The sequence below is a fragment of the Papio anubis genome, chromosome 11 (genome assembly GCF_008728515.1).
Source record: "Papio anubis isolate 15944 chromosome 11, Panubis1.0, whole genome shotgun sequence".
In the NCBI taxonomy this organism is placed as follows: domain Eukaryota; kingdom Metazoa; phylum Chordata; class Mammalia; order Primates; family Cercopithecidae; genus Papio; species Papio anubis.
Genome location: NC_044986.1, coordinates 99331557 through 99348093, shown reverse-complemented (window position 1 = coordinate 99348093; position 16537 = coordinate 99331557). Strand labels below are relative to the sequence as shown.

The 16537-nt window shown below is 45.5% G+C and overlaps 1 protein-coding gene and 1 long non-coding RNA gene across 2 annotated transcripts; one reads left to right on the top strand and one right to left on the bottom strand.

Moving 5' to 3' along the window:
- Window positions 1-763: 763 nt before the first annotated feature.
- Window positions 764-5621, bottom strand: LOC103887385 (amyloid beta A4 precursor protein-binding family B member 1-interacting protein-like). Its single transcript, XM_031652446.1, has 3 exons — window positions 5054-5621; window positions 3659-3762; window positions 764-1148 (listed from the first exon to the last, which is right to left on the bottom strand). Exons 1-3 carry the CDS (start codon window positions 5088-5090, stop codon window positions 789-791), a joined length of 501 nt encoding a protein of 166 aa, XP_031508306.1. The 5' UTR covers window positions 5091-5621; the 3' UTR covers window positions 764-788.
- Window positions 5622-11089: 5468 nt separating this feature from the next.
- Window positions 11090-12005, top strand: LOC116269489. The gene is made up of 2 exons (XR_004177070.1): window positions 11090-11147; window positions 11573-12005. It is a non-coding gene; the product is annotated as an uncharacterized LOC116269489 (long non-coding RNA).
- The last annotated feature ends 4532 nt before the right edge of the window (window positions 12006-16537 follow it).

Here is a 16537-nt window from a genome sequence, read left to right as displayed (position 1 = left end):
TTGGCCAGGCTGGTCTTGAACTCCTGACCTCAAGTGATCTGTCAGCCTTGGCCTGCCAATAGTGCTGGGATTACAGGTGTGAGCCACCGCGCCCTGCAAAGAGCTTACAATGTTTTAATATTTGTCGGGCAGCATTCGAAGTTGTCCTGGGCCGCGGGAGCCCATGGGTTGAGACAGCATGATCTACAGCTTACTCTTCCCCAGATATTAAAACATACCATTAATTACCTTCCTTAGTTTTAAGAAAATAGCCTTTTAGCCTATGAGAAGCCAATTTGAAAGAGAAGAGATACAGGTAACAAGAGCCTAGGATAAACTGGGCATTAAATGTATCTCTGAGGGAAAACATTCCAGATTGAAATATACATCAATAAGATTGCTTTTACCTGCCCCTACATTCTTATTTACAGGATACTTACAGCGCTGTAATAACAGAGAATTCAAAAATTATCTGAATAACTGTTTTTTAAAATTACTGTTATTCAAGCATTAAAGAAGCAAAACCAAAACAGCCTGTGTCCAGGGCTCCAATCAATCAAGCGACGGGAATCTCAGAGCAAGGGAACAGGCTCTGCTTGTCATGTTTTCTCATTTTCCTCTCTCAATTTTCCTGAAAATTCTGAAGGTCGCAGAGGTACAGATGAAAATCTAAGGTCACCAAGACTTAAGAAGGCATGGGATGGGGAAAGCTATTTTTAATTATAGTGTTGACCTCCAGATCTACTGGCCCCGTAATCTTTGTATAAATACAGTGGGAAGAACGTTTAACATTTATTCATTTGTTTTATTCATTTGTTGGTTCTGAACATTGATGCTTCGTGCCTGTTGGGAGGGTAGGGCATAGGAGGCCTCTTGACGACCGCTGGGGGAGCGGGCACGAAGTCCGGGGGCGGGCAGGCGGCTCCATGAAGTCCAGGGGCGGTGGCGGGAGCTCTGGATCCTGCAGCGGGGGTGGCGGCAGCTCTGGGTCGTCCAGTGGAGGCAGCGGTGGCAGTGGCGGCAGGAAGTCGTCGGGCGGGCGGCGTGACGGGGCTGCAGATGGTGTCCCAGGACCTCTGCACCAGAGCGAGGGGCAGGCTGGACTTGGGGCCGTGTGGGGCCGGGGGTGCTCCTGGCTCCTGGTGGTTCCCGAGGGCTGGCTTCCTATCCTGCAACCCAGTGACAGCAGCATTCATTATTTTTAAATTTTTGAAATTTTAATTTATTGTTATTAATTAATGGACACAGGGTCTCACTCTGTCGCCCAGGCTGAGTGCAATGGCACAATCTGGGCCCACTGCAGCCTCGACCTCCTGAGCTCAAGCGAACCCTCCCACCTCAGTCTCCTGGGTAGCATTCTCTATTCTTGACAAAACAGCCCCAGTGGACAGGACCATGCCATAGATAGGTGAGTCTCTCTATCTGCCCACTGGGGAGCCTCCGTCCCTCAGTCACTGAGAGCCCTGGTTGTTCATAAGCTCATCTTTGCTCTGGAATAGGGAAATGACTTTCAATGGCCTTTATTATTATTATTATTATTGTTATTAAGACGGAGTCTTGCTCTGTTGCCCAGGCTGGAGTGCAGTGGTGCCATCTTGGCTCACTGCAACCTCCATCCCCTGGGTTCAAGCGATTCTCCTGCCTCAGCCTCCCAAGTAGCTGGGACTACAGGAGCTGGCCACCACGTCCTGCTAATTATTGTATTTTTAGTAGAGATGAGGTTTCATCATGTTGGTCAGACTGGTCTTGAACCCCAGACCTCATGATCTGCCTGCCTCTGCCTCCCAAAGTGCTGGGATTACAGGCATGAGCCACTGCGCCTTGTTTTTTTTTTTTTTTTTTGACAGGATCTCGCTGTGTCACCCAGGCTGGAGTGCAGTGGCGCAAGCTCGACTCACTGCAACTTCTGACTCTAGGGCTCAGTGATCCTCATGCCTCAGCCTCCTGAGTAGCTGGGATGACAAGCATGTGCCACCATGCCCAGCTAATTTTTGTATTTGTTGTAGAGATGGTTTTTTGCCATGTTGCTCAGACTTGTCTCCAACTCCTGGGCTCAAGTGATCTGCCTACCTTGGCCTCCCAAAGTGCTGGAATTACAGGTGTGAGCCACCTCACCCAGACAGTTTACCTTTTCTCAACTGCATGAAAGTTGGCTGGTTCACCGGGTATAAAATGAGCCCAGTAGTCCCTATTATGACATGTGTCTCAGGTTGTGATGAGATCAAATGAGATACATATTTGAGTTCTGAAAAGAAAAATCACCAGCGTGCTATTGGTAGAAACCAGAACGCCAAATTTGGCTGAAGTCTTATAGAGGTATAGCCCTTCCTCCACCAATACTCGAATAGATAAGGATAATTTATATTTATATAATGAAATGTCCCCAGGCAGCTGGATTGAATCCCTCTGTTTTAGTGATAATTATCATTCCAATTTACATTTCATCAGGGTTCCAGTTTATTTCTTCCTCTGCTTAATAGCCTCTTAACACTGAAAATTAAATTTGGAAGTTTTTTTTTTCTAACAGTGCCTTCTGATTTAGTTTCTATTTTAGTTTACTTACTTAGCATGATAAGCTAATTAACTGGCGATGTACATTTTCCTTTTTAAAAAATTTCTGAGCAGGCAGCTTGGGTATTGATGTTCACATATAGTTAAGTGATTTCTATTCTGGGATTCTTTTATTTCTTTCAGCATTTTTAAATGCTTTCCTTCAACTGACATTATAGAAATAATGAAAATAATAATAGCTGAAAGCACATTGCATGAAGAGATTGTCAGGCTTGAGAAGATAATGAAAACACTAAAGAAATAGAACTTTTACAGGCCTGCAGTGGTTGTCAAAATTATAAGAAGTTCAATAAATACCAAGATTTAGTTGTTTTCATGACTGGCCGATGGACAAAATGAAGGGGTGAAAGAAGTGAAAAACTGCTAAAGTGAAGCACCCTGCCTGTCCTAGCTGGGAGACATGCTGTTGTCACAGTTATTTCGGGTTGTTTTGAATCACACATGAGAAATATTCAACAGAATTTATACAGTCAACTGAGAGGTTTTGAACTAGATTAGTAACGAAATCATAATTATTAGCTATGATTTTAAGATAGATTTAAGTGAATCTTCATTGATCTATTTGGTTGAAAAAATGTTATGGAGGATGTCATCCCTATTGGCTATCATTTTACAACGTATTTTCTCCTTCATCACCCTGGGGATGTAGGTAGGACATCAGTGGGAACAATAAAAAATGCACATTTTTAGTGTAACCCTTTTTTGTATTTGTTTCTTTTTTTTAAGACAAGGTCTTTATCATGTAGGCTGGGGTGCAGTGGTGTGATCACAGCTCACTGCAGCCTTGAAATCCTAGGCTCAAGCCATTCACACACCTCAGCCACCCAAGTAGCCAGGACCACAGGTGCACGCCACCACGCCTGGCTAGTTTTTTTATTTCTTGTAGAGATGAGCCCTCGTTCTGTTGCCCAGGCTGGTCTGGAACTCCGGAGCTCAAGCAATTATCCTGCTTCGGCCTCCCAAAGTGCAGGGATTACAGGCGTGAGCCACCGTACCCAGCCTGTTTTCTCTTTTTAAAAGAGCAGTTATTGGAACAATGCGAATGGTTGAGAACATGGGTTTTGGGGGACGGCTGACGGAATGTATGTCAGCTGCTTGCTGGTTTTACCTTGGATGTTTCAGCGTGTGTCTGGGCCTCTTGGAGAACAGCACTGACAGAATGTGCAGCCTGGGGCATCTGTCCATTGGGCTGGGCGGTGCCATTTATAGGTCCTGAGAGGGAGGAAGCGAGAAAAGAAGAGCGAGCAAAGCATTTTCAACATTCTTGAAAGTTAATCTGAAAATAAAAGCAGTTTACATCTCTAAAGCAAAGAAAGATACTTGCCGGCTACTTCTTACAAAAATAAAAAATAAAAACAGGCCGGGCGCGGTGGCTCATGCCTGTAATCCCAGCACTTTGGGAGGCCGAGGCGGGCGGATCACGAGGTCAGGAGATTGAGACCATCCTGGCTAACACAGTGAAACCCCGTCTCTACTAAAAATACAAAAACTTAGCCGGGCGAGGTGGCAGGCGCCTGTAGTCCCAGCTACTCGGGAGGCTGAGGCAGGAGAATGGCGTGAACCCGGGAGGTGGAGCTTGCAGTGAGCTGAGATCCGGCCACTGCACTCCAGCCTGGGTGACAGAGCGAGACTCCGTCTCAAAAAAAAAAAATAAAAATAAAAATAAAAAAATAAAAAAAATAAAAACAAAGCAAAGAGAGCAAATCACAGGCATGGCATGGTACACAAAACCTTACGAAAAATCTGAGGTTCTGTGACAAAACTGTATAGGAGATTCAGCAGAAGATTCAGGAAGATGAGTGCGGTATTTGATAAAGCTCACCGAGGAGGGTCTGGATTAACTGGGATCGTGGAGAGGAATAGTATGTTTTACTTTTGAAAACCTTTTGATAATTGAAGAATAAACCTTGAAAACCAATTTGCTTTCAAAAAAATTGTATTGTTGATTTCCCTAAAATGTATTTATCTAGTTTCGTACTGTGCTGAGTACAGGAACAACTTTCGAACATTGTCTTCGACAAAGGGTATATTGGGCTGGGTGCGGTGGTTCACGCCTGTAATCCCTGCACTTCGGGAGGCCGAGGGCGAGCAGATCATGAGGTTAAGAGATTGAGACCATCATGGCCAACATGGGGAACCCCGTCTCTACTAAAAATACAAAAATTAGCCCGGGGTGGTGATGGGTGCCTGTGGTCCCAGCTGCTCAGGAGGCTGAGGCAGGAGAATGGTGTGAACCTGGGAGGCAGAGCTTGCAGTGACCCAAGATCACACCACTGCTCTCCAGCCTGGTGACAGGGTGAGACTCAGTCTCAACAACAACAACAAAAACGAAAAACAGATAAACAACAATAACAACAACAACAAAGAGTACATTGGACACAGAAACAATAGACACAGATTTGGACAAAATGTGTGGGTCCCTGAAATAATCTGGAATTAGATGTGAGTTTTTGTTTGTTTTGTTTTCCCCAAAAGTCCTGGTATTAAGATTTTATTTTCTTGCCTTTTAATTTGTCCTTTTGACACAAAGCTTGACTCATGGAAAGTCTGCAGTTGTTAGAGAATCAGATAGAAGAGGCTCTATGTTGATTTCTCGGCTCTTTAGAAAGGATCCTGCCAAGGATGGCCACCTCTCCACACCCGGGCTGTTTCTCCTGCAAGTGAATTGCAGCCCAGCCCACACCAGAAGGTCTTCCGCTCCTCTCCCTGTGAATGCAGAGATGCTTTAGCCATGCTCGGCACCACTGTTCTGTCTAATATTCACAAACTGCCTGCTTATTTATTCAACTAGTTTTCCAGTAATTTGAGTAACCCATTAATTTACATGACAACTCAAAGAATGACTTCAGGACATAAGAAAAAAAAAGTGGGTGGGGAACGTTGGCTGGGTTCTGCTGGCTCATTCCTGTATTCCCAGCCCTAGGGGAGGCCAAGACAGGTGGATCACTTGAGGTCAGGAGTTCGAGAACAGACTGGCCAATTTGGTGAAATCCACTAACTGCTAAAAATACAAAAAACTGGCCGGGCGTGGTGGCTCACACCTATAATCCCAGCACTTTGGGAGGCCAAGGCAGGCAGATCACGAGGTCAGGAGATTGAGATCATCCTGGGATGAAACCCCGTCTCTACTAAAAATACACAAAATTAGCCGGGTGAGGTGGCGGACACCTGTAGTCCCAGCGACTTGGGAGGCTGAGGCATGGGAATGGCATGAACCCGGGAGGCAGAGCTTGCAGTGAGCTGAGATCGCACCATTGCACTCCAGCCTGGGTGACAGAGCAAGACTCTGTCTCAAAAAAACAAAACAAAACAAAAACAAACCAACAAAAAAAACAATTAAAAAATGTAGTCAGGCATCGTGACCCACACCTCTAATCCCTGCCACTCGGGAAGCTGAAGCAGGAGGATCACATGAACTTGGGAACCAAGGGTTGCAGCGAGCTGACATCGTGACACAGCATTCCAGCCTTGGTGACACAATGAGACTCAGTCTTAAATACAAGGATGATACTCAGGGGGAAATGGTGGGAAGGGGGAGAAAGTTAAGAGACTACAAACTGGATTCCGTGTGTACTGCTTGGGTGATTGGTACACCAAAATCTCACAAATCACCACTAAAGGAGTTACTCAAGTAACTAAATACTACCTGTTTGCCAAAAATTTATGAAAAGAAAAATTCAGAAGAAATTTTAAATTGTGCAAATTTACTGTCATACTTTCAAGTTACAAAAGCACATCTATGATGAGACTTAATTATTCTAACGTTTAAAGAAATGAAGAGAACAATCAGAGTTTAAATAGAAAAGCTGTCAGACATTTCGTTTACAGCAATGAAATCTCTAGCATATATTTTGTATTTTGAAACTTAGTTTTCAGCCAGCCTGGGGGAAGAAGAGGAAACAGAACTGAGCATTGGGGTAGGCAGGAGGAAAGTAAGAAACCAGTTGGACACACCAGGGAAAGAAGAAGCGGTGAGGACTCCAGGCAGAGCCAGTCCTCCTGCTTGGGGCCTGGGCATAGGAAAGCAAACGCCGGGCAGGAGGAAGGAGCCCCAGGCTGTGGACGCCTCTGGGGGAACCTTGGGTCAGCAACGGCCAGAGGAGCTCCTGAACTTAAGCAGTATCTGCCACCTCCCTACCTTTGGGTGTCTTCTGGTGGCCAATGTGCTGCTGTCAGGACTCTTGCTGGCTCCCAACTTCTCCTGCGCAGGCTCCAAAGCAGTGGAGTCCAGCGCCACTGCCACCTCCACCTTGTGGATCTCTGAGATGCAGGACGGTTTCACCCCCCGCACCCTGAGATAGCCCCACTTATGGCTGGCATTGGGCGACAGTGTGTTCTAGGCACCTCTGCTCCTGTATGTCGCGGCCTGCGTCTTTGCTGTCTGGACACTCGTAGATGTCAGAGTCAGAAGCTGGCTGTTGAGAACCCTCGTGCCAGCCCTGATTGGGGCTGGCTTTGGTGAATATTCAACAGTTCAGTGTGGACCACGTGGGACAGCATGGGCCTTGGCTTGCTCCTGAGTCTGCATAGGTGAACACCTATTGCCTCTTCCTGGCAAAAGCATCACTGCCACGGGCAGCCCTGGGCCATGGGGCAGCATTGCACTAGCAGCCCGCATCCGTACCCTGAGCTGACTTGTCTGCTAAAAAACCTGCCAACCTCTCCGGTTTATTTTAGAACGGCCTGAATGCAACACACCTGAGACCTGTGACTGGGGGAGAAGAGAGCACAAACGGATTCATCCTCCTGCCACGACTGCCCAACAACTGAAGACCACCAACTAGGACCACCAACTAAAGAGAAACAACTGAGGGTACTAACCGAAGGCAACCAATGAGGGCACCCACTGAAGGCCAGTTGCCCTGCCAACCAGACCACATACTGGTTAGAGGAAACAATCAGGCCCAGAATCCTTTGCATGTGTCACCCTAGCTTGGAATTGAGAGCTCAAGCACCAGGCTCACAAGGCCCCACCCTGCCAGTGGACCTCCCCCACCTTTCATGCATTGCTGGCTGCTAGAAACTTTCAGGTTGCTCACTGTGAAGAAGTTCCTAGGGATCATCACCTTACAATGAATGATGCTAAAATTACTGAAACCAAATCTGCCTCATGTACTGTCTGGGATTCAAAAAACCCTCTTTCCCCCATAACCTCTGAGATTTTTACAAACTAGAAAAATGACAGATTTCTGCAGCTGCTGTCAGAAAAACACATTGCCATGAGCTACACCTACACTATAATGTCAAATCATATTTCACATATATATACACATATATATTCAATCCACACATATTCCATTTACATTTTTTGAAAATAACACACATATTCAATCAATTAACAAGAGTAATAGAAGACATTTTCTAAAAATTATAGACAAAGTATATCACAGTTTTCTAGTGATCATTTTGATACAGCAACTTAGAATCTATGCCTTGAACAAAAAAAGAGGCTTATGTAAGAGAAAACCACCACATAATACAAGATTTTAAATGTGATCATCATTGCTACTTTTAGCTGGCAATTACCCACTAAATGTATTGTAAACTGCTCTGTGACTATGGTGACTCATTTAATCTTTGTGATCCTTGCTTTCATTATCTCAAAAATATGAGTAACACCATTTTATAAACTTGCTCTAAAAATTAAATGAGAGAAAAATAATCCTTCTCTATATATTTAACACTTACAAAATTACAGGCATTGTGTCCAGGTTTTTACACACTTACCTTGTCGAAGCCTCATAACAATCCTATCTTTTAAATTACAGGCATTTTGCCCACCCAAATTCTTCCTCATTGACCTTCCGGAAGCCTCATAAGAATCCCATCTTTTATAGATAAGCAAAGTGAGGCTCAGAGGAGTTAAAAAACACATTCACAATCACATCCTAATGAGTGTTAGAACTTGGATTCAAATCCAGTTGTCTCTGATGCCAAAGGTGGTGCAAATTTAATGAAGACCAAGATATACCCAGTATATGGAGGGATCAAGACATGTGGATTCCCTTTCTCTACCCTCTTATGTATGAATTTTGATGGTTTTCATGGCCTCAGAACAATCCTAAACTCCCTCCCAGGTTGCCTTGCAGTCCTTCCCTTCTTCTTGGAAATGACTGGGAATCTGCATATTTAGACCACAAGCATCTCCTTAGAAACAGGATTGTTGATCAAGAAACCAAATTTTTGGCCGGAGATGGTGGCTCAAGCCTGTAATCCCAGTACTTAGGGAAACCAAGGTGAGCAGATCACCTGAGGCCAGGAGTTTGAGACCAGCCTGACCAAAATGGTGAAACCCTGTCTCTCCTAAAAAGAACAAAATTAGTTGGGCCTGATGGCGCATGCCTCTAATCCCAGATACTCCGGAGGTTAAGGCAGAAGAATTGCTTGAACCCAGAAGGCAGAGGTTACAGTGACCTAAATTAAAGGTATTGTATCCAGATTTTTACACACTTACCTTATAGAAGCCTCATAGAAACCCTTTCTTTTAAATTACAAACATTTTTGCCATGGTTTTCATACATTTACCTTATGGAAGCCTCATAACAATCACATCTTTTATAGATGAGAAAACTGAGGCTTTGGATGCCTCTGGGGAACCTTGGGCCAGCAATGGCCAGAGGAGCTCCTGAATTTAAACAGTATCCATCGTCTCCCTACCTTTCGGTGTCTTCTGGTGGCCAATGTGCTGCTGTCAGGACCCTCGCTGGCTCCCAAATTCGATTGGGCAGCCTCCAAAGCAGTGGAGTCCGGCGCTACTACCACCTCCACTTCATGGATCTCAGAGCTGCAGGACAGCTTCACCCACCGCACGCTGAGATAGCCCGGCTTGCAGCTGGCATTGGGGAACAGCGTGTTCCGGGCGCCTCTGCTCCTGTATATCGCGGCCTACATCTTCGCTGTCTGCATCCTAGTAGACGTCAGAGCCACAGGCTGGCTCTGAAGAATGCGGCTTTGGTGCATATGTGACAGTTCAGTGTGGACCCCATGGGGTAAACTCTGCTCTTCTCAGGCAGCTTGGGCCTTCGCTTGCTCCCATTTCTGCAGAGCTGAACACCTCTCACCTCTTCCTGGCAAAAGCATTGCTGCCATGGGCAGCCCTGGGCCATGGGGCAGCAATGCGCTAGCAGTCCTCACCCTGTGTCAGCCCCATAGCATGACCTGACTTGTCTGCTAAAAAACTCTGCCAACCTGTCTGGTGTATTTTAGAAGGGCCTGGATGCAATAAACCTGAGAGCTGTGACTGGGGGGAGGAGAGAGCACAAACGGATTCATCCTCCTTCCACCACTGCCCAACAACTGAAGACCACCAGCTGAGGGTACCAACTGAGGACACAAACCGAGGGCAACCAATGAGGGCACCCACTGAAGGCCACCAAGTGAAGGCCAGTTGCCCTGCCAACCAGACCGCATCCTGGTTCAGAGGAAACAATCAGGTCCAGAATCCCCTGCATGCATCCCCACAAACTTGGAACTTGAGAGCACAGGCACATGGCTCACTAGGCCCCGCCCTGCCAGCGGCCCCGCCCCACCTTTCATTCCTCACTGGCTGCTGGAACCTTTCAGGTTTCTCACTGTGAAGAAGTTCCTAGGGATCATCCCTTACAATGAACAATGTTAAAATCACTGAAACCAAATCTGCCTCACGCAGTGTCTGGGATTCATAGAATCCCCTTCCCCCATAATCTCTGAAACATTTACAAACTAGAAAGAAGAGAGATTTCTGTGGGTGCTTTCAGAAAAAGACATTGCCATGAACTAAGCCTACTCTATAATGTTGAGTCGTATTTCATATATGCACATATAAGCACATATAAATCCAATCAATATGTATTCAATTTCCGTTTTTGAAAATAACAAATATGTTCAATCAAATTAAAAAGACTAACAGAAGAAATTTTCAAACATTTACACACTAAGTAAATCACATTTTTCTAATGATCGCTTTGATAGAGCAACTTAGAATCTGTGGTTTCAAAATACCAAGAGGATTATGTAAGAGAAAACCACAACATAATACAAAGTTTTCAATGTGAAAATCATTGCCACTTTTAACTAGAAATTACCCAGTGAATGCATTGTGAACTGCTTTGTGACCTTGGTTATCTATTTATTCTTTCTGATCACTGGTTAGATTGTTTAAGAAATATGACTATCAACAATTTTATAAACTTCCTCTGAAAATTAGATGAGAAATAATAATCCTCCTTCTCCATATACTGAACTCTTAAAAAATTATAGGTATTGTGTCCAGATTTTTACACACTTACCTTATAGAAGCCTGAAAAAAACATTCTCTTTTAAATTACAAGCATTTTGCCATGGTTTTTACACACTTACCTTATGGAAACCTCAAAACAATCATGTCTTTTATAGATGAGAAAACTGAGGCTTTGGATGTTTCTGGGGGAAACTTGGGCCAGCAACGGCCAGAGGAGCTCCTGAATTTAAGCAGTATCTGTTGTCTCCCTACCTTTGGATGTCTTCAGGTGGCCAGTGTGCTGCTGTCAGGTCCCTCGCTGGCTCCCAGATTCGATTGGGCAGGCTCCAAAGCAGTGGAGTCCGGCGCTGTAGCCACCTCCACCTTGTGGATCCCAGAGGTGCAGTACGACATCACCCACCACACCCTGAGGTGGCCCCCTTGCAGAGGACATTGGGGGACAGCAGGTTCCTCTGATCCTGTTTATTGCAGCCTGTGCCTTCACTGTCTGCACCCCCGTAGATGTCAGAGACACAGGCTGGCTCTGCAGAACCCTTGTGCCAGTCCTGACTGGGGCTGGCTTTGGTGCACATCCGACAGTTCAGGGGCACCCCTGCTCTTCTGGGGTAGCTTGGGTCTTCGCTTGCCCCCAAGTCTGCAGAGCTCAACACCTATCGCCTCCTCCTTCCAAAAGCATGGCTTGCACAGGCAGCCCTGGGCCATGGGATGGCACTGCACTAGCATCCGGTATCACGTGTTACCCCTGTACCCTGAGCTGACTTGTCTGCTAAAAAAAACCCTGCTAACCTGTCTCGTTTATTCTAGAAGGGCCTGGATGCAACAAGCCTGAGAGCTGTGACTGGGGGAGGAGGGAGCACAACCGGATTCATCCTCCTTCCACCACCGCCCAACAACTGAATACCACCAACTGAAAGAAACAACTGAGGGAACCAACTCAGGGCGCTAAATGAAGGCAACCAATGAGGGCACCCACTGAAGACCACAAAGTGAAGGCCACTTGCCCTGCCAACCAGACTGTATCCTGGTTAGAGGAAACAATGAGGCCCAGAATCCTTTCCATGTGTCCCCCCAACTTGGAATTCAGAGCTCAAGCACCAGGCTCACAAGGCCCTGCCCTGCCGGTAGACTCACCCCACCTTTCATTCATTGCTGGCTGCTGGGTGCTTTCATGTTTCTCACTGTGAAGAAGTTCCTAGAGATCATTGCCTTACAATAAACTATGCTAAAATTACTGAAACCAAATCTGCCTCATGTACTATCTGGGATTCATAGAACCCCCTTTCCCCCATAACCTCTGAGATTTTTACAAACTAGAAAAATGACAGATTTCTGCAGGTGCTTTCAGAAAAACACATTGCCATGAGCTACACCTACACTATAATGTCAAATCATATTTCCAACATATACATACACATACATATTCAATCCACACATATTCCATTTACATTTTTGAAAATAACACACATATTCAATCAAATTAATAAGAGTAATAGAAGACATTTTCTAAAATTTATAGACAAAGTATATCACAGTTTTCTAGTGATCATTTTGATACAGCAACTTAGAATCTACTGCTTCAACAAAAAAGAGGCTTATGTAAGAGAAAACCACCACATAATACAAGATTTTAAATGTGATCATCATTGCTACTTTTAACTGGCAATTACCCACTAAATGTATTGTAAACTGCTCTGTGACTATGGTGACTCATTTAATCTTTGTGATCCTTGCTTTGATTATCTCAAAAGGATGAGTAACACCATTTTATAAACTTGCTCTAAAACTTAAATGAGAGAAAAATAATCCTACTCTCTATACTAAACACTTACAAAATCATAGGCATTGCATCCACATTTTTACACACTTACCTTATTGAAGCCTCATAATAACCCTATCTTTTAAATTACAAGCATTTTGCCATGGTTTTTACACACCTACCTTATGGAAACCTCAAAACGATCACGTCTTTTATAAATGAGAAAACTGAGGCTTTGGATGTCTCTGGGGGAACCTTGGGCCAGCAATGGCCAGAGGAGCTCCTGAACTTGAGCAGTATCTGTTGCCTCCCTACCTTTGGACGTCTTCTGGTGGCATTTTGCCCACCCACATTTTTACTCATTTACCTTACGGAAGCCTCATAAGAATCCCATGTTTTATAGATAAGCAAACTGAGGCTTTGAGGATTTGAAAACACATTCCCCATCATGTCCTAATGAGCGTTGGAACTTGGATTCAAATCCAGTTCTCTCTGATGCCAAAGGTGGTGCAACTTAATGAAGACCAAGATATACCCAGTACATGGAGGGATCAAGACATGTGGATTCCCTTTCTCTACCGTTTTATGTGTGGATTTCAATGGCTTTCACAGCCTCAGAACAATCCTAAACTCCCTCCCGTGTTGCCTCGCAGTCCTTCCCTTCTTCTTGGAAATGACTGGGAATCTGCATATTTAGACCACAAGCATCTCCTTAGAAAAGGTTTGTTGATCAAGAAATGAAATTTTTGGCCAGATTGTAGCTCAAGCCTGTAATCCCAGTACTTAGGGAATTCAAGGTGGGCAGATGACCTGAGGTCAGGGGTTCGAGACCAGCCTGACCTACATGCTGAAACCCTGTCTCTTCTAAAAGGACAAAATTAGTCGGTCCTGATGGTGCATACCTCTAATCCCAGCTACTCAGGAGGCTGAGGCCAGAGAATCACTTGAACCCAGGAGGCAAAGGTTACAGTGACCTAAATTAAAGGTATTGTGTCCAGATTTTACACACTTACCTTACAGAAGCCTCAAAGAAACCCCCTCTTTTAAATTGTAAACATTTCTGCCATGGTTTTCACACATTTACCTTATGGAAGCCTCATAACAATCACATCTTTTATAGATGAGAAAACTGAGGTTTTAGATGCCTCTTGGGGAAGTTTGGACCATCAGCAGCCAGAGGAGCTCCTGAACTTAAGTGGTATCCGTCGCCTCCCTACCTTTCGGCATCTTCTGGGGGCCATTGTGCTGCTGTCAGGACCCTCGCTGGCTCCCACATTCGATGGGGCAGCCTCCAAAGCAGTACAGTCCTGTGCTATTACCACCTCCACTTCGTGGATCCCAGAGCTGCAGGACAGCTTCACTCACGCACCCTCCACTGGCCTCGCTTCAGGCGGGCACTGGGGCACAGCATGCTCTGGGCGCCTCTGCTTCTGGATATTACGGCCTGCGTCTTCGCTGTCTGTACTCTCGTAGAAATCAGAGCCACAGGCTAGCTCTGCAGAACCTTGTGCAAGTCCTGGTTGGGGCTGGCTTTGGCACACATGCAGCAGTTCATGTGGACCCCAGGGGGCAAACTCTGCTCTTCTCAGGCAGCTTGGGCCTTCGCTTGCCCCGAAGTCTGCAGGGCTCAACACCTATCGCCTCTTCCTGGCAAAAACATTGCTGGCACAGGCATCCCTAAGCCATGGGGTGACACTGCTCTACCAGCCCGCATGCCATGTCATCTCCATACCATGACCTGACTTGTCTGCTAAAAAAAAACCTGCCAGTGTGTCAGGTTTATTGTAGAAGAGCCTGGATGCAGCAAGCCTGAGAGATGTGACTGGGGGAGGAGAGAGCACCAACGGATTCTTGCTCCTTCCACCACTGCCCAACAACTGAAGACCACCAACTGAGGACCACCAACTGAGGATGACCAACAGAAGAGAAACAACTGAGGGTATCAACTGAGGGCACTAACAGATGGCAACCAATGAGGGCACCCACTGAAGGCCACCAAGTGAAGGCCAGTTGCCCTGCCAACCAGATCGCATCCTGGTTCAGAGGAAACAATCAGGTCCAGAACCCCCTGCAGGCATCCCCACAAACTTGGAACTTGAGAGCACAGGCACATGGCTCACAAGGCCCCGCTCTGCCAGTGGCCCCGACCCACCTTTCATTCATTGCTGCCTGCTGGGACCTTTCAGGTTTCTCACTGTGAAGAAGTTCCTAGGGATCATCACCTACAATGAATGATGCTAAAATCACTGAAACCATATCTGCCTCACGCAGTGTCTGGGATTCCTACACCCCCTTTCCCTCATAATCTCTGAAACTTTAACAAACTAGAAATAAGAGAGATTTCTGCAGGTGCCTTCAGAATAAAACCTTGCCATGAGCTAAGCCAGCTCTATAAAGTCAAGTCATATTTCATATGTACACATATATATCCAATCCACATTTACATTTTTTAAAATAACACACATGTTAAATCAAATTAACAAGACTAACAGAAGAAATTTTCTAAAATTTACACACTAAGTACATCACATTTTTCTAATGATCACTTTGATAGAGCAACTTAAAATCTGTGGTTACATATCACCAAGAGGATTATGTAAGAGAAAATCACAACATAATACAAAAATTTCAGTGTGAAAATCATTGCTACTTTTAACTAGAAATTACACAGTGAATGCATTGTGAATTGCTTTGTGACCTTGGTTATCTATTTATTCTTTCTGATCATTGATTAGATTGTCTAAGATATATGAGTATCACCAATCTTACAAACTTGCTCTAAAAAGTAGATGAGAAAACAATCCTCCTTCTCTATATGCTGAACACTTAAAAAAATTACATGTATTATGTCCAGATTTTTAAACACGTGCCTTACAGAAGCCTTATAGAAACCCTCTCTTTTAAGTTACAAGCATTTTGCCATGGTTTTTACACACTTACCTTATGGAAGCCTCATAACAATCACATCTTTTATAGATGAGAAAACTGTGGGTTTGGATGTCTCTGGGGGAACCTTGGGCCAACAACAGCCAGAAGATCTTCTGAACTATAGCAGCATCCGTTTCCTCCCTACCTTTGGGCGTCTTCTGTTTGCCAGTGTGCTGCTGTCAGGTCCCTTGTTGCCTCCCAGATTTGACTGGGCAGGCTCCAAAGAAGTGGAGTGCAGCGCTACTGCCACCTCCACCTCGTGGATCCCAGAGGTGCAAGACAGCTTCATCCACCGCACCCTGAGCTGGCTCCGCTTGCAGAGGACATTGGGGACAGCGTGTTCCGGGTGCCTCTGGTCCTGTTTATCGCAGCCTGCGCCTTTGCTGTCTGCACCCTGACTGGGGCTGGCTTTGGTGCACATGCGACAGTTCAGTGTGGTCCCCATGTGGCACCTGTGTTCTTCTGGGGTAGCTTGGGCCTTCGCTTGCCCCCAAGTCTGCAGGGCTCAACACCTATCGCCTCTTCCTGGCAAAAGCATGGCTGGCATGGGCAGCCCTGGGCCATGGGGCGGCACTGCACTAAAATCCCGGAACCCAGGTCACCCCTGTACCCTAAGCTGACTTGTCTGCTAAAAAAAAAAACCATGCCAACCTGTCTGGTTTATTTTAGAAGGGACTGGATGCAACAAGCCTGGGAGCTGTGACTGGGGGAGGAGAGACCACAAATGGAATCATCCTCCTTCCACCACTGCCCAACAACTGAGGACCACCAACTGAAGAGAAACAACTGAGGGAACCAACTGAGGGCACTAAATGAAGGCAACCAATGAGGGCATCCACTCAAGGCCACCAAGTGAAGGCCAGTTGCCCTGCCAACCAGAACGCATCCAGGTTCTAGGAAACAATCAGGTCCAGAATCCCCTGCGTGCCTCCTCACAAACTTGGAAATTGAGTGCACAGGCACCTGATGTACACTAAGTACATCACATTTTTCTAATAATGACTTTCTTTTTTTTTTTTTTTTTTTTTTTTAGAAACTGATGTTTATTTTCTATCAACCATTTTTCCATGTTGCTTAAGAGCCCG